The 19,382-nt window shown below is 37.8% G+C and overlaps 1 protein-coding gene across 1 annotated transcript in view; it reads right to left on the bottom strand.

Moving 5' to 3' along the window:
* Nucleotides 1-19,382, bottom strand: part of LOC116521207 (leucine-rich repeat-containing protein 37A3-like) — a 38,627-nt gene that overhangs the window by 6,883 nt on the left and 12,362 nt on the right. Inside the window, exons 5-7 of the mRNA XM_032235898.1 lie at nt 15,829-15,900; nt 14,183-14,257; nt 11,446-11,564 (exon numbers count right to left, since the gene is read on the bottom strand). Of these exons, the coding sequence (XP_032091789.1) occupies nt 11,446-11,564; nt 14,183-14,257; nt 15,829-15,900 (266 nt within the window). The remainder of the gene's footprint in view (nt 1-11,445; nt 11,565-14,182; nt 14,258-15,828; nt 15,901-19,382) is intronic.

Genomic DNA, 19,382 nt, shown 5'->3' with positions numbered 1-19,382 from the left:
ATCAGTTCCTTACATAACACTAATAAGATACAATGTAATGTTCAGATGGCTCACACTAGAGGCAGTGATGATTACCTGACAGGATAAAAGATCTAAAACAGTTGAGAAAGCACATGAGTTCTTTAACATCATTTCACCACTGAGGAAGAACAAGAAAGTAAAGAGGAACCAGAGTAGAAATCAAGAAGAACAGTCAGTTGAAAATAGGGAGGAAGAAAGAGAACAAAGACATGAAAGAGAACAAATAGAACAAGAAGGTAGTAAAATAGGAATAGAGACAAGAAACGCAGGGAAACTAAGGGTGGCACACAAATAACACAATGGAACAAGAAATTAAGTCACTCTCAAATATAAATGGGTTAAACTCACCAGAAAAGAGAAGGCAAACTTTGACTAGATTACAAAAAATGAATATGGACATAGTATGCCTTCAAGAGGTACATATTAAAAACCAATATAGCAAACTACTAGATATCCAAAGTTAGGAAAATTATTTACAACACTAGCACAACAAAAAAAGAGGAATTGCAATATACATCAAAGAATGGATAAATGCAAAAAAATGTGCAGATGAAGAGGGGAGGATTTTAATAATAGAAATAGAAACAGAACAAGAAAAATTATTCTCACAGCAATATACACCCCAAATAAAAACAGAAAAGAATTTTACAAGAACATCCATCAAAAAATAACAGAAATAGAATATGAGGATATATGTCTTAATTGGCGACTTCAATGCTATAACAGATATCAATGATGACTACAAGACTAACAAAAGAAATAAGAAAAAAAAAGAATGCTACCATCTACCGTTTTCGAAATGGTGTAGGAATTGAGCCTGAAAGATGTATGGAGAGAAAGGAATATAGGAAACAAACAATTTACATATTATTCAAATCCCCACAAATCATGGTCAAGGATAGATATGATTTGGTCAACCCAAGAATTGAGAAGAGATACAGAACAGAGTGAAATAATGACAAACACCAGGGTGGATCAAAACCCAATACAAATAACATGGAAAGGACCAAAAAAGAAAAGAGATGGTCAATGAATCAAAGAATAGTGAAAGATAAAGAATATATAAAAATGATAGAAAGATAATTGCAACTTTTCTACGAAGTAAATAAGAAAGAAGAAACATCATTACAAAATCTATGGGATACTACAAAAGCTTTTACAAGAGGGTTGACAATAGCGTATATGGCAAGGAAAAACAAGAAACATTAGAGAAAGAACTTAAAGAATTGGAAATGGACCTGCAAAAAAACCCACAAGAATCAAAACTAAAGGAGAAAAAAGAACAAATAAAACACAAATTAAATTTGATGACACAAGAAGAGATGGCCCAAAAAATCAAATTTGCAAAACAAAACTATTTTGAAATTGCGAATAAACCGGGAAGGTGGTTAGCACACAAATTGAAAAAAGAAAAAGAAAAAAAGAAAAATACATCATTTACAAGATAAAGGGGAAACATTCAATACCAGAAAGAGGGAAAAATATAGTATAGAAATTTTTGAGACTCTGTACAGCAAAGAAAATATATTACAAGACAGTATCGAACAATACTTAAATACATGGAATCTACATGAAATTGAAGAAGAGAGAAGAGAAATGCTAAACAAAAAAATCACAGTGATAGAATTAAAGGAAGCATTGAAGAGACAAAAAAATAATAAAATGCCGGGCCCAGACGGTATACCTGTAGAATTTTATAAAGCCATGCAAGGGCAGACAGAAACAGTTATTTTAGACTTATTTAATGAAGCACTTATAGAAACAAAGTTATCAAAATCATGGAGGAAAGCATATATAACATCGATACCCAAAGAAGATTCAAACCATCAACAAATAAAAAATTACAGACCAATTTCTTTACTAAATGGTGATTATAAAATCTTTAAATCAATAATGGCAGAGCGAATTTAAAAAATATTAAATGAAATTATCCACACAGATCAAAATGGCTTCTTACCAAAACATCAGTTAAAAAACAATATGAGGGTAATTATAAATACACTAGAATATTATGAAGAGAATCTGGGAAAACAAGTTGCACTGGTCTTTTTAGCTGGCCAGAAGGCCTTTGATAACTTGAATTGGCATTTCATTATCACATAGTTAAAAATGATGAGATTTGGAGAAAAATTTATAAAAACGATAGAATCAATTTATTCGGTCCAGACAGCAAAAATAATAATAAATAGTGATACTACAGAAGAAGTTAAGATATGGAAAGGAGTGAGACAGGGTTGTCCATTATTACCTTTATTATTTATACTATCTCTGGAAGTTCTACTAACAAAAATGAGAAACAATCAAGAAATAAAGGGATTAAAAATTTAAAAAGAATATAAAACACAGGCATTTGCGGATGATATGGTATTCATATTAGAGGATTGATTAAAATCAGGAATTAAATTAATCCAAAAAATAGAGGAATAGAGGTAAGATAGCGGGACTTAAAATTAATAAGAACAAAACAAAGATCATTATGAAGACTTTTACTAAAAAAAAAGAGCAAGTATTAGAGGAAAACATGGGAATGCAAATAGCAAAAAGAGTAAAGTACCTAGGAATTTGGCTGACAAGGATATGCTCAACAATTAAAGAAGATAATTATGTTAAAACGATTCAGAAAATTAAGAAATATACCTGGAAAATTGGAGGAAACTACAAATATCCTTAATGGGAAGAATTGCCATCATTAAAATGAATATACTACTAAAAAATTTATTTTTATTTCAAGTGATGCCAATTAACCTAGGGAAATTTTTTTTCATAGACTTAAACAAATTAATCGCACAGTTTATTTGGTCAGGGGAAAAACCATGAATTAAATTAAAATTGTTACAAGACAGTAGAGAAAGAGGAGGATTTGGACTTCCTGATTGGGAGCTTTATTACCAAGCAGCACCTCTCACTTGGATAAAAGACTAGATCAATTTAAAAAAACAGATGATTATTAACAATAGAAGATTATAATTTGGAATTGAGCTGGCACACCTTTATTTGGGATGGGAAAGACAAGATTCATAGCTATTTACAAAAACATTTAATTAGAAAAGCTCTACTACAAACATGGTTAAAAATCAAAACAAAACATTACAATAAAATCCCAACCTGGCTGTGCACCATGGAGGCTCTGATATATCCTAACGTATTGGACATAAACAAGATAATAAGATATAAAGACATATTAGACAACCAAGAAAGACTAAAAACAAGGCAAGAACTGAAAGACGAGGGAATAGATATTGGCTGGTGGCCCTATTTACAAATACAGGCAAGGTATAAAAAAGATAGGGAAAGGGATGGATTCTATAAGGAGTCGCAAGAGCTGGATAAAGGTTTACAGGGAACCGAAGAAAAATTGATTAAAAAAATATATCACTACTTATTAAAATTTAAAATGGAAGAAAAAACTGAAAGGAACGATGATAACATGGGTGATAAACTTTGGGTATAGTATAGAATTGGCGGAATGGGAAAAAAATTGGGAAATAAACTACAAATTAACGATGGCAAACAGCTTATAGAGAGAACATGTACAAGATGTTCTACAGATGGCACCTTCTACCAGCGAGAATTGCAAAAATGTTCCAGGAGTGTTCATCTATCTGCTGGAAATGCAACAAACAACATGGAACATACTACTAGGGACGTGCAGTCACTGGAGGCAGAGGAGGCGGGGCCTCACCAGTCAAACGAGGAAAAGGAAAGAATTTTTTAAATAATTAAAAAGGCCAGGGTAGTTGCTGCCAGACTCCAAGTCACAGTGACTTTGAGTCTGCTTAGTGTTAACTGTAGGGGGAAGCTAGAGAACTATGTGCCTCCTTTGCATAAGGAATTTTTCGCCTTTTAAGAGTTAAGCAAGGGTTAAAAAGCGAAAAATTTCATATGCAAAGGAGGCACATGATTCTCCCGCCTCCTGATCTGGGAGCAGCGAATCATGCCTTGCAGTTGAGCGACTGCGCAATCTAGCAGCAGGAGCCTTGCTTGTAAAACGCGCCTGTGTTGGAAAAGTTCATGCTCCGAGCAAGTTCAACTCTCCAGCGTGCAAGTAAAGTTTCTTTGGTTTTTCCAACCTTTTACCATTATGTCTACGGAGAGGTTCTCAATCATTCAGATCTGCGCTTTTTCCAAAGGTGAGTGGACTTTCTGGGATCCCCCCCACCTTTCAGACATTTCTCTTCTCATGCAAGAGGATAGAAGAACCAAAAGCTTCATGGATGAGAAGCGAAACGTTTTCAAAGGGGGGGAAAAATACCCCAAGAAAATCAACTTGCCTTTTGGAAAAAAAAGCACTTTTGTGACCACTTCTTCTTGGGCTAATGTGCCTGGCATTTGGGGACTTTAAAAGGATGCATGTTTCTCTCTTGCATTCTTTATATTTCGCTACGTCCTTTGTTCAGTGTATTGGTATTTCCATTGTCTGATAACTGCCAGGACGCTTTTAATGTTTTGTTACAGCCGCCCATTCCAAAATGCGATAGTTCACATATTTTAAAGGAATAGTCATGGCAAAGCGAGAGGTTAGTCCACTTTAAGCTCCAAGGTGGGGTTTTGCTGTTTTTGAAATGCGTTTCTGTAATCCAGTGGGGCGCATCGTATTTCCCTCCCTGCCTGGGCAAATCATTAAACAGCGTTTTGTCAGTGTCAGCTGACAGGCTGCATTGTAAATGGTGATCGACTGCAAATGGATGAACCGTTAGGCCGGCGGTTGCTTTTCCCGCTGGGTTTGCTCAAAAACACATGGTGGTTTTTGGTTTTTTTTTGCTTGGCTTGGAATAGCGAGATGTACTTGGAAGGATGGCTGCTTCTATGCCAGAGGCAATCAGTTTGGGGGAGACTCAAGTTCACATTAAAAAGAATTAGTAATATATCGTTGCTAAGACTGGCCGCCCACAAAGGACCTCCCCAAACTTGTTTTGATGAGTGTGGGGCGACTGACGGTAGTTTGCGCTGGCCGCGCCCACTCAAACTAGCCTCAGTCACCCTGTGTTCAGCAAAGCAAGCCTGGGGAGGTCCTTTGTGGGCGGCCAGTCTTAGCCGCTTGCGCCTGGCACTGCGGCTGAAGTGAAGCCCCAAAGCCCCCGCTGCCACCAGAATATCTGCTGCCACCTCCTCCTCCTCCAACAGCTCAGAGCACCTGAGCTGGGCTCTGCGTTACCCCTGCCCCTTCCTCCTCCGATGTGCTTTTGAGGAGCCATGAGTCTGCGGGAGGGAGCGGGAGCAGGAAAAAAGGCCGCAGTGCCGGGCAGCAAATGTGGTGGTGCTGTTGGAGGAGGAGGAGGAGGCAGCAGCAGTTATTCTCATGGCGGCAGGGGCTCATCGGCATCTTCAGCGGCAGCCCTCCCCCCCCCCATGAATAAAGCAAAGTGGAGCAGATCCATGCAGATGACGTCATCGCAACATGACTGGAGGAGGAATTCTGGGAGTTGAAGTCCACAAATCTTAAAGCTGTGCCAGGGCTTCAGCGGGGGGTTTGCGCTTGCCTCACCGGCCATGAAGCTCACCGCATGTCACTGCATACTACCATATGTGGTGGACGTGCACAGCTGCGAAAAATTATTGGAAAAAAATAAAAGATTGTCTAAAGGAGATTGCTACACATCAAATTGCACTAAAACCTGAATTATTTTTGTTAGGGATTATAAAAGGAAATTATGGAAAAAATACTAGATACTTAATTTTACACATCGTTACAGCAGCGAGAGTTATATTCGCACAAAACTGGAAAAATAATTATATGCCAACAGAAGAAAATGTAATTAAAAAATATTGGAATGTGCAGAGATGGATAAGCTCATGAAAGAACTAAAAGAGGAAGACAAATCTGAATATTACTCCATATGGGATTTATTGTACAATTGACTAGAGGAAAAGAGAGGAAAAGTAGGAAAGCAAAAAAGAAAGGAAGAAAGATTAACAAAACAATAAACAACTACAAAACCGGAAAAGGATTAAAAGATTGAAATATGAGATAGTCTATAACAAATAAATATTACACAAAATGATGTAGTAAAAACTGTTATACATAGAATATATAGAAAATATAGAATGAAAAAAATGTATTAAATAATGTAAATGCACAAATATATAAAGTCATAGTTATAAAAGATTTAATATATATTATACAAAACAACATAAATGTAGTAAAAACTGCTATACATAGGACATATAGAATATTATATATAGAATGAAAAAAATGTATGAAATAATGTAAATGCACAAATATATGAAGTCATAGGTATAAAAGATTTATTTGTATAGATAAAACAGACACAACAGATAGGTAAAAAAATGTAATGTGTGGCAAAGATGTAAAGTTTGTACAAACAATAAAAAATTTTTAAAAAGAATACTGCATCCAGTTTTAGTCACCATATAAAAAAAAGATGTTGAGACTCTGGAAAGTACAGAAAGGAGCAACAAGGTGACTAGAGGGTTGAAGGCTAAAATAAAGAACAATTACAAGAATTGGGTATGTCTAGTCTATAGGTAGTCCTCGACTTACGAATTTAATGGAGCCTACCAATTACATTGGTAACTGGAAGATTCGTTAGAATGAATCCCATAAAATGAACATGAAACCTCCTGGCTTTCACCCACAAATGTGCACATTTGTTATCTCAGGGTGGGAATAGGCCACCTGCTTAAGACTACCCAAGGTTTTCCCCCCACTCACTGAGATACTTTATGCAATTGCTCCACTACTCCATCCTGTCACACTAGGTCATTTACCTTGCAAAGATCTAGCTAGCTCTCTCCTCCCCAGCTTCTCTGCGCCCAAGAGCACGGCCCCCAGAAGCTTTCAGTCTTGGCACTCAAAATGTTTGCAAGCCAATGGGATGCTTTGAGGCAGTGCGATTTCACTGCCTCAAAGCATCCCATTGGCTTGCAAATGTCTTGCATGGAAAATGGAAGCTTTGGAGGGAGGGCTTGATCTCATGGCCTGAAGTCCTGTGATATCACAGTGCCCAGTCACCACTCAAAATGTTTGCAAACTGATGAGACATTTTAAGGCAGCATGATTTCTCAAATAAAACAAGGCAGAGAGGAGACAGATCTTTGCATGGTAAGGGAGTCTGGCGCAGCAGGATATGAGGGAGGCAGCAATTGTTGGAAGTGGGAGGGGGGATAGGCAAGTTGAATGTTGCAGTGCCTCTGCGGTCATTTGTAAGGGTGAACGACTGCCGTGGTGCTGCAACATTCGTAATTATGGGACTGTCGTAAACACTTGGCTGTTATCATGTCACTTTGAATGGTCACTAAATGAACTGGTGTAAATCGAAGATTACCTGTAGTGAAAAGAAAGATTAGGAGTGACATGATAGCAATATTCCAATATTTGAGAGTTGTCACAAAGAAGAGGAGATCAATCTATTCTGCAAAGCCCCAAAGGGCAAGACAAGAAACAATGGATGAAACGTAATCAAAGAGAAAAGGAACCTAGAACTAAGGAGAAATTTCCTAATAGTGAGAACAATTAATCAGTGAAACAGTTTGCCTTCGAAGGCTTCATCACTGGAGGTTTTAAAGAAAAGACTGGGAAGCTATTTGTCTGGAATGGTATAGGACCATGATGGTGAACCTATGGCACATGTGCCATATGTGGCACACAAAGTCTTCTCTGTGGGCATGCGAACAGTCTCCCCAGCCCAGCTCTAATCAGATTTCTCCATTGCATTCCACTCAATTCCAACTTCTTCGCAAAAGAAAAAGATCCCCTGAAATTGGAATTGATTGGATGAAGTTTTTCACTTGCGCACTTCACAATGGAGAAGACAAGGTCTGGTCCTCCTCCTGAAGCCCATTATGATGCAAAGCCACAATCCGACCCTGCGTCGGCTCAGCTCGGCAAAAAAACCAGTTTCTTTTCCTGCAGAGCTGTCTGTATTGGGATTCCGCGCCGCCCTGGCAACAGGGCACTCGTTGGCCTTTGGACATCATTCCCACCATCCAGCACTAGTTCCGGGGTTCCTTTCCCCTGTGTGTGGGAGTAAGAAACAAAGGGAGGGAGGGAAAGAGATGATATTACAAATATATTTCCTTTTTATTGTTCCTAAATGTAATGTTTCAAAAGCAAAAAAAGTCACTCCAAAGGAGTCTTTGAGGGCTGAGCACCGAGAGGCACGGATTTCCTCCGTTTTTTTGTGTTCCCACAACATGCTGAAGTGAACCAAATGGGCCAGGGTCTCCCTTCCCACTAAGCAGCCCGCTAAGCAAACTCCGCCAAACGCATCTCCAAACATTTGGCTCGCGTGTCACTCCTGGTCAGCGCCAGTGGGGAAGGTATGCACCCTGTCTGCTCCGCTCTCACTGGCCAAAGGAGGGGCTCCACGCCACCACCTCCCAGCCAGAGTGCCACATTTCTTTGCTTGCTGGTCACCTTCAAGGAGAGAGCTGTGCTCAGGCTGTCCAGGCCCCTGCCACAGCATGAGAGAGAATGGGGGGAAGGGTGTGTGTGTCCTCAACAGGATCCAAGGTGGAGTTGTCTTATTTTGTGTGAATGTCTAATGCTTGGCTTTGCCTGCCTGCCAGCCTTCACTCCCCCTCCATAGCCCAAGTGGTTGGAGTCACACATGAAGCTGGATAGGAGAGCACAGATAGATAGATAGATGATTGATAGATAGATAGATAGATAGATAGATAGATAGATAGATAGATAGATAGATAGATAGATAGATGATAGATAGACAGACAGACAGACAGACAGACAAGACAAGACAAGACAAGACAAGACACAGAGAGAAATAAAGGGAGGAAATGAGAGAGAGAAACAGGCAGAGAGGGGGGAGGGAAATAGAGAGAAAGGGAGACAAAGCTAGAGAGGGAGGGAAAGAGAAAAAGAGAGGGAAAGAGAGAAAAAGAGGGGGAGGGAAAGAGATAGGGAGAAAGAGAAAAAGAGGTGGGAAGAGAGAGGGAGAGAAAGGGGGGACAGGGGGGAGGAAAAGACAAATGATATTACAAAAAATTTTATTTTTTATTGTTGCTAAATGTAATATTTCAAAAGTAGAAAAAATGAAGGGGCATAAAAAGCATTTATCAAGTTTTTCTTAGAACAATTAGCTGAACTGCATTGTTTATCATTATTTTGCGTAGTAAAACCTCAGTATTCAAGTTAAATTGCCATGTTGGCACTTTGCGATAAATAAGTGGGTTTTGGGTTGCAGTTTGGACACTTGGACTAAAGGTTTTTCCACTACTGGTATAGGATCTCCTGCTTGAGCAGAGGATTGGACTAGAAAACCTCCAAGGTCTTTTCTCCTGCTTTTGAACTTGTTCTGTATTCTTTACACTTTCTGAACTTGATCCACAAAAGTGTTACTCTGTTCATCAATTACCACTGCATGCCTCAAGAATGTAAGATTATCATAATGCTGAAATTCATCTCTGACATCCAAACTCTCAAACAACTCACTATAGCCCTGTCAAGAAGCAAAGAAAGATGCTGGCAGCCCTAACTAAAAGCATGTTTTGATGGTGAAAAAGTGATGTTAGGATATATCAGGTCACTAGATTTGGGATAGTCAGGCAGGTTGAAGAAACTTGCAAAGACAGCTATGCCTCTTAGTACGCACCCTTGTTTCCTGATGAAAATGTCATTAACAGATATGATGTTTCCTATTTAACACTTTAATATATTAAAAAGAATCATAAGTCTCAAAACAGGAAAGAGCCTAGTAACTAGGTAGTTAGGTGGCTCTTTTCTTAAATAGATGGTGGTTTAAGACGTATGATCAAAAATGTATTATAGGCCAATGGGACAGTATTGGTATGCAAATCATCATATTTCATAAGATATTAAAATAGTTACTTTCATTTATTTCTATTTCAATATTCCAGAAAATGCCCAACATAATAGTTCAACATACCTCAAGGTACCTTAACATGTACCTTACCTGTTAAAGTATCATTTATCACCTAATATCACCTGGTGATCATCATCACCACCTAATATCATTTTTGGATTTAAATTAAAAATCAAGTCCTTTAAATGTAAATGTTCCTGCTATTTTTTGTTAACTTAACTGAAAATAAATCTGAGAATGAAAGGTAATATTTCAGTTATCACAAATCACAAGGTGAAAAGGAAAAAACTACCCTGATTTCCAGACCTTTAGTTGCCTTAATGAGACTCCCTAGTCTATATTGCCTAGACTGAACAATTAGAGTACTGGACTGGGTGGCTAATAGTTCCAAGGAGATTAATCTCAAAAAGACAATATAAGATCTTTTCAGAAGAGATGGGAGAAACCTATGTGGGTTTTTGTGTGTGTGTGGGTGGGGGGGTAGATTCTGTATCCGTGAGTTTATCACCTTTGGTCTTGGATAAGGTTGCACTACCCCAGGCAGATTTAATGCATAATCTGGGAGTTATCCTAGATTTATAACTCCTGCTTGAAGAGGAGGGAGAAGTTTTGCCTAGGAGTGCTTTTGCTTAACTTTGTGTTATATTCTAGTTGCACCTGTTCCTGGATACTGGAGGCTCTTTGCTTGGTCATTCACACCCTGGTCATATCTTGTTTGAACTATTGCAATGTGCTCCACATGAGACTATCCTTGAAAAGGATCTGTGTCAGCTGATACAGAATGTGACCATGCAAGCAATGTTGGGTAACCCCAAATACATGTAACACATCTGCTCCTCTGACTGCATTTGGTGCCAGTTTCTTCCAGGTCCAATTCAAGGTTTTGGTTATGACCTTTAAATCTCTACATGGCATAAAGCAGATTACCCATTACACTGTCTTTGCCCCATTACATTGGCGCATCCCACTCAGTCAGACAGAAAGGGTATGTTGCGGACCCCATCAGTTAAAGAATTTCAGCTGGTGGAATTTGGGAAGAGAACTTTCTCTGCTGTTCCCTCCATCCTTTATAATGTTCTCCTCACAGAGGCAAAATGGACCCCCATTCTCCTGGCCTTTCAAGAGAGCCTAAATAGCTGGCTCTGCCATGTTGCTATATTGCTCCCGCCATCTTTTTCACTTTTAATGTCTCCTAATATTCAGATGCAGTTTTTATGTTTTAATATTTTACTTGTGCACTGTCAGACTTGCTCTCTGAGAGAGACGGATTGTTTCTAAATTTGATAATAAAATAAAAAAATACAAACAAAAAATAACAATAAACCAATAAAATCAAGCAAACCTATCACTTCCAAAAGAGTTAATATTTGGAACTGGATACCAGAAAAGATGAGAAATTAAGAGAAAAAAAATTGTCTGACTTAATCAATTTTGTAGTGCGTGCCAGTGCTTTCTGTTGCATCCATTTAATATGCAATCATTATTTGGTACCAAAAATTATTTATATCTGCTTACTCATGTATTGTTCTATCATTGTATCCCCCACCCCAAACCAATCTACCTAGATTAGAACAAGATTGGAATGGATACAGACAAAGTATTTTGGAAAACCGTTTTGGCCTACCGTAGTCAATGATATTTAAGTGACAATTTTTGGTGCAATCTAACTTGGTAGTTTTATGCAAGACTCCAATGGAACCCATAATCTTGCGAAGGTTGTAGGACATTTTCCTAGGCAAGACACTGTTGATGAAAAAAAAAAAAGAAGGGCTTCACAAACTTTTATTATTACTTCTATAAGCTAAGATTTGTACCTCCAAGTTTGAGTTAATCCTTTTAATCAGGTGCCACAGTTTAGAACAATCTTCCCCTGCTATGTTGGGAATTGTAACTTAAGACTTTTAGAAGGCAGCAGTTTCAGGAAATTGACTTTTAGGTTTTTCATATAGTCTTCTACTTGAAGAAAACTCTCATTTCACATGCACTCCCCCCTCCGATATTTTACATAGGTTACAACAGCTCTAGTTTGTGGTAAGAAAATCATTTGGTGTGGTTAAATTATTACTTGCTGGAAACCATGGGAAGCCTCATTTGCCAATGTCATCAGGCTCCAGACTTTTAGATTCCCAGATAAAAAGAAAGATTTCTGCATCCATGTGGTTCAGAACTGGGTTGAAGTAATTAGGAGCTAAGATTCTGATAGCAAACAATGGTGGTAATTGCTTCCCAGCTTCCCAGAATATCTACCTGATTACTGGTCTGATACTATATTTCCATGCAGCATTATAAATCAATAGGAAGAAGCAAAAAGCCATATGGAAGAGGGCCTCGTTATTAGAGTTAAATTGTACAGGCAGAAAAACAAGTATTAAGACCAACGCTTCTTATGCCGTGTGTGTATCTGGTGTTCTCCAGAAACTATGCAAACTGGTACTACAATTTAGAGATGTTCTTGACTTCAGAATTCAGCTATAATGGTAGAATCTTGCTAGAATCTGGTTTTATCAGATCCTAGTTACTTTTAAGAGATACAATGTCTCAACCGTTAAAAACTATGAGAATATCGGCTGAAAAGCTGACAGCTCAGTTCCGAGATCCAAGTGATATGGAGTGAGATCCTGTTCTTGCCCCATCTTATGCCAAATTAGCAGTTCGAAATCATGTAAATTTGAATAGATAAATAGGTAGCAAATTAGTTGGAAGGTGATAGCCTTCCATGTCCCATAGAGTCATATTTGACTGAACAGGGGAAACCTTTACTTTCTGGTACATTTAGTTCATCAGTTCTGCCTAACTTTAACTGGCAATAAATTTTCAGCCCTGTTTCTTGAGATCTTTTTAACTGGAAAGAACCTTGGTATCTGGCTAAAGTATATGCTCTGTATATGAAGCTTTTGTGTTATAAATCAGATATTCCACAAGAAAGAAAACTTTTTTGTAATGTTCAAAGGGGAAAGGATGAAACTGTGCATTATAGCGATAGCTGAAAAGGAAAAAGAGGTACACATCAATTCAATCCCTGCTAATTTCACATGGAATTGGGAAAATATTTAAAATTGTAAAGCTACTATGAATCACTGGTTGTGTTCACAGCACATTCTCCATAGCAAACTCAATTAGAGTTCACTTAATTAAATCAATTTTCTAGGCTCACATGAGACTGTGACTCATAAAGCAATTGTACAGACTACGTAGGCACAAAACTGATTTGGTGCTATTAAATTGGTGTCTTATCAACCACATAGTCAGACTTTCTGAAGGATGATCTGTCCCCTTCCAACAATACATTAATCACTGCAGTAATTTAGTTTATCCATTGTTCTGCAGGTCATCCCCTTCTTTTTCCTTCCACATTTCCCAGCATTATGAATTTTCAAGGGAGCTGGGTCTTCAAATAATATGTCCATAATATGATAATATGGAATTCTGAATTGATTTTTGTATTGATCCATGTCTTGTTATCTGTGGGTGTGATATTCCCAGGAGTGTTCTCCAACATCAAAGTGCAAAGGTATCAATATTCTTTCTATCTTATTTCTGTAAAGTTCAACTTTCACTTCATCTTCACAACATCAGAACATCATTTCTAAACTCTTCATTGTTCCATTACCGAATGGGAGTCTATGGCAAATTTATTGATAGCTATTCCAAAGGTGCTTTTTCAAGAGTAAAAGAAGCTGAAGAAGCTTCTTGGATGAGAAGTGAAATGTTTTCAAAGAAAAAACAGAAAGTCCAATTGCCTCTTGAAAAAGCACTTTTGGGACAACCAGGACCTGGATGACTGAGAATCTTCATAGACATTCCTGATGGCTAGTTCCTTTATGTTGATAATTAATCCTAAAAGGCAGAAACTATTTACCATTTCAACATCTTAATAATCAATTCTGAAGTGCAATATACTAGGTTAAAGTATGATTAGCTTGTTCATAATTCAATATTATATAAGCATAACCAAAGTAAAACAACTTTTTCCCTCCTTGTGAGCTCCAAAACTGTTTGATAAACAGCCAGATTTGAAGCTCAAATACCTGGGAGGCTCCAAATTAGGGGAAACTGGCAATGGACAATATTATTATAGGCTCTTGGGTAAGACAGAATTTCTACATTTCTATAAATGTAAGACTCATATTGTGGTTTGATTTCAGAGATTACTTTCTATATTAATTAGTCTTCTCCAGGCCTCCAGACACATCTTCCACAAAGTCAATATGTACTAAAAGTATTTTTGTAGACCACTTTTAATCCTAAACTCCCTATCACTGTTCACTTTTGCACAGGAATAGAATATTCCATGGATGTCCCTGCTTCCCCCCCACCCCCCCTCACACCTATAGATACAGAAAAAGATTCAAAGTACTTACAGAGTTTTCAACTTCAAGGAAATTTTGAGCAATTTCTGTACTATGCCTGGAGTTATTTCTGTAGAACTAAGGTCTCTGCAAAAAAGGACACAAAGACTTTTCCAAAGATAGGGAGAAATAGATAATTTGCAGAACAGAGCCAGGGAGAATACATTCATGAAGTTGAATGGAAGACTTCATATCATTGGTTATCCCTTTATGACTGAGTTTACAACACAGTTAACAAGTTAAAGAAGGAGCATCTACAGTCACAGAATAGGTAAAACTAGGTTATTTTAAATCTTACTTTATGCTTTTGTGGTTAAGCACGATCTATAATTCCAGCCTGTTTTTTACAGTTCAGTGCACCAAACAAACAATGCATATTCAGTAGCCATTTTTCATACTTAACAAGCAATTTAAGAGTTATGAATTCAAGTTTATCTGATTGTTCAAATATAAAATGAATAAGTATTACTATTTCCACTGTTTTGAGCTCTTTGGGGGAAAGGACACAAATAACAATATGGTAATTTAAAAGTAATAAAATGTTTTGATCAGCTGCTGTAAGAAGATAGGAAAGGGAGTGCTGTTGCTGAACAATACTGTACACAACTCTTCATCATGCAAAGTTGGAATGGAAGCTGATTTTCAAATGCCAGGATATCAGTCTTCCACATGTGAAGCAATGTTTAAAATAAGAAAATAAATACACATAGATTTTTCTTGCTATTAAATAATCACAGCTTATCACTGAGATTGTTGGCATTGGTTCCCATAGGGGTGTCAGGAGCCTCTGTGTGGAGGTTAAGGGGTTGGCCTGGGCATTGGGTGACCCAAGTTCCAGTCTCCAGTCACTTAATTGTCCAAATTCCCTGGGTGACTTTGGATCAGTCACTCATTCTCAGTCATCCTACCTCATAAGGCTTGTGTTGTAAGGGATTACATTGATCTTGTGATAAATTCACACCAAATAAAAATACTAACTTTTCATTTTGAACAAGACTTGAGCTTCAATGCTTAATCTAAAAATTATCTTTATAAATCAGTTTGTCTACAGTCTTCCAGTGGATACAAAATATATTGGGATGATTCCTTTTGCCATGTAATGATTCAAAAACGAACATAGAATTAAAGCAACTTCATGTAGTTCAATGGATTCATTCATAAATTCCAGCCTAGGCTTGAGATCCAAGATTAAAAACCTATCATTATGGTAATTAAATGCCGCCAACTGAAAAAACAATATATACAGTGTTTTCTTACTCCCTTTCCTCTTTTTTACATAGCCACATAATACATGCCTATTTTGTTTTCTCCTCAGAAAAAATAACTCTGTGAAGTGGTTTATTTATTGAACAATTATAATCTTTTCCTTGACACCTCAAGGCTATTTACCTAGCAGTCTCAATGAAACATACTTCTAGTCTTCTTGTGGTATCTTTTTCCTGATCTGGACAACTGACAGCTAAGACTTAATGACTGGTCCATGGTTATGCTATGAATTTCATGGCTGTAAGAAAATCTGGACCTAGGTTTTTCTAATACTAATTGAGGGCCACACTGATCTTCAGATATTATAGCTCAAGCCAACTGAATTAGGAAAAAAATGCTGAATACTAGAGTAAATAAACCCTTAATAAAGCCAAGAACAACTTCACACATACAGGAATTCCACTGAGGGCAATCTGTAGAAATGGGAATCCTCAATCTCTCTCAGTGGATTATGGTTGAGATTCCTGAAAGAAAGACTGGTTATCAGTTTAGCAAAATTGAGAGTAGCAAAATAAAACAGGAAAAATTCAGGTATTTAAGCAATAAATCATGTTTTCTTTTGGTCTTTGACCTTAAATAACATTATTATTAATTACTCATCCTACCAGCAAGAAGTAATAAGCAAAATTATAACTTTAGAGTTATCCAAGTTAATGTTTGCTACTTTTTACTGTAAGAAATTTGTCTGGTTTATTTTGCACAAAATGAAATCTGTGGTGGGATTCAAATAATTTAACAACCGGTTCTCTGCCCTAATGATTCTTCCAACAACCAGTTCATCAAACTGCTCAGAAAGTTAACAACCAATTCCCCTGAAGTAGTTCGAACTGCCTGAATCCCACCACTGGATGAAATGCTACATTTCAGGTGTCCTAAATCTATTTCTGCTTGTCCATTTGTTCCTGTTTTTCCTTTCTGTTTTCCTATTCAATTGAAGAACAGGTTCCTCTTACCACCAAATTTATTTGAAACCTTTTTTTTAAAATCAACCTCTCATTTCTGAGCAATTTCTTTTGATGTCAATATGATTGCATCTATGTTAAATGTAACAATAATATGACCAATGTTCTCTAAATGATCCATAAGATCTAGTGCAGGGATGTGCAGTCAGGGGAGGCAGGGGAGGCGGGATCTCACCAGTGTCATGAGGAAAAGAAAAGGAAAATTAAAAAGAAAAAGGCTAAGGTAGTTGCTGCCAGACTCCAGAGTAACAGTGGATGACTCTGAGTCTGCTTAGTGCTAACTGTAGGGGGAGGCAAGAGAACTATGGGCCTCCTTTGCATAAGGAATTTTTTGCCTTTTAACCCTTGCTCAGAGTTAAGCAAAGATTAAAAGGCAAAACATTCCTTATGCAAAGGAGGCACGTGGTTCTTTGCCTCCTGATCTGGCAGCAGCAAATCTTGCCTAAGTTGCCTTTTTATTTTTACATTTTTTACATTTTCATCATGGCGGGTGGACAAGAGGAGAGTTGAAATCCACAGCTGGAAAAGGTATGTGGATCCGATGGAGGGAGGGGGGAATTTTGTATTGTAATTTGTGTGTGTGTGTGCGTGTCTTTCTTTCTTCACTTCACTCAAACAAACTCTCTCTCAATTTGAGAGAGAATTTGTTTGAGAAGAGAGGGGCAGCCCTCTCCCCCCCACTGGGAGCCCCGTCCTGCTCCACCCTCCCTTTCCTCCTCCTCCTCTCCCCTTTCTTTGCCGGCTGCCACCTCGCCCCCCCCTCGCCTCCTCCGTCCCCGCCACTGTCTCCTACAGGTCAGGCGTCTCGTGGCAGCACGGGGTGCAGCAGTGGCAGGGACGTCCCCACCACTGTGTCTGACAGGCCAGGCGTCTCGTGTTTATGGCAGACATAAATGCGAGATGCCTGACCTGTCGGACACAGCGGTGGGGTCGGAGGAGGCAGGGGTGAGGAGGTGGAACGCGGCAGCGGCAGGGACGTCCCCGCCACTGTGTCCAACAGGCCAAGCATCTCGCGTTTATGTCCGCCATAAATGCGAGACGCTTGGCCTGTCAGACACAGTGGCGGGGACGTTGCTTCTTGCCGCTGCTGCGCTCTTGCCTCACCAATCATAATCCTCACCGCATGTCACTGATCTAGTACTAGATTATGGGCATTTTTTAAAGATTAAAAATTGCCTAGTCTTTCCCCTGGAGAGTTCCAAGGCTAATAAGAATAAGGGTAGGGTAACTAGAAATTTATTTTCTTTATCATGGCCTGAGCATGAATATCCAGTACTATATATGAAATACTAATAATTACAATTACTACTTTGTATGCCTTTCTTTTTTTTTATTCTTATTTTTCAAACCTTAAAAATCCAAAAAACAAAACTTAAGACATAGACTACATTTACACAATATATTGGAACATATATTGGAACTTCATGTTCCTTCTTATAGTAGTTTCAAATTGATTCAAATTCTCCTTATGTTGTTTCCCCTTCTAATACGTTTCACTTAAGTTTCACCATTTTTAACCCTCTTATTTCATTATCTTTTACTTATCTATCTGATATATTGGCTAATTACCTCTAATAAGTTTAAATTCTCTTGAGTGTATATATACATGATAATCCTCCTTAATTTCTGTTTTTGGACTTTATTAACTTCTTTCATTGACCTTTGTTTCTTTCCAACCACCTATACCTTTTCCCCCATGTCTGATAATATTCTGTCTCTTCTTTTTGCTGAATTTGTTTTATTAATTTGTCCATTTAGACAGAGTCCAGAACCTTTCTTATTATTTCGTCTTCATTTGGTATCAGTTTATTTTCCTCGCTGCCATTATTATGTGTAGAATTAAATACAGAATTTCTTTTTTATATTTGGTTGTCATTATTCCTAATAGGAACATTTCTGGTTTCCAATCAATTTTAACTCCTGTTATCAACTCTAACCAATTTTTAACCATTTTCTAATACTTTTTGGCCTCCTCACACATCCACCATATATAATATGTTCCGTGTGCTATTTCACATTTCCAACACTTTGGTGCTATACTTGCTGAGATTTTTGCTAGCCTTGCTAGTGGTAGGTGCCATTTGTAAAATATTTTATACTGGTTTTCCTTGTATGTGACCGAGAGTGTCATTTTTAAATTTGTCCCCCAAATTTTTTTCCATTTATCGAATTCAATATTGTAGCCAAAGTTCTGGGCCCATCTTACCATTTGCTCCTTCACTATTTCTTCTTCCCTTTTATATTTCAGAAGAAATTTATATAATCTTCCTATCTTCTTCCTTTTCTGTACTCTGAATTATTTTATCTAATTCGTGTGGTTCCATTAGGATTTCATGTTTTAATATCGTTATTGTGTTTAGCTTTGATTTGCAAGTAGGTTAGCCAATCACCACCGTCCAGGCCTTCCGCACAGCCTTGAAGAACTGGCTAGCCCGTCAGGCCTGGGGATGAAGATAGTTGCCCCTCCCGAATGATGAATGCATGTTGGTTACTGTTTTTATTATATGTGTCTTTGTTATTGTCTGCATTTCCCCTTCCCTGATTTTATGTGAGCCGCCCTGAGTCCCCTCAGGGAAAAGGGCGGCCTACAAATGTCAATAAAATCAAATCAAATCAAATCGACTTTCGTGTTTTGTTCTGCCAATTCCTTGATTTTTTTCAGAATTCCCTGTCCATTAATTAAATCTCTGTATCATATCACTTTGTTCATATCTGTAAATTTTGGGTGTGTCGTCCTTTCTGTTGGAGATATCCAATTCGGGATTTTCAAACAGTGATTTTTAAAAAAATTTGAAGCAGTTTTGTAATAACTCATTTTTAATTATATGTTATCGGAAGTATTTATGTGTTTTGTTTTTACTGTCACATAAGAATATGTGCCAACCTACTTGCAAATCATGACTTTCTAAGGTCAAGATTTTTTTATTTTTTAACTCTATCCTTTAGCCATGTTAGTGTAGTCGGTTATGAGTATAGCTCCCAAT

This window comes from Thamnophis elegans, chromosome Z (assembly GCF_009769535.1).
Source record: "Thamnophis elegans isolate rThaEle1 chromosome Z, rThaEle1.pri, whole genome shotgun sequence".
In the NCBI taxonomy this organism is placed as follows: domain Eukaryota; kingdom Metazoa; phylum Chordata; class Lepidosauria; order Squamata; family Colubridae; genus Thamnophis; species Thamnophis elegans.
This window is presented reverse-complemented; position numbering and strand designations above follow the sequence as displayed.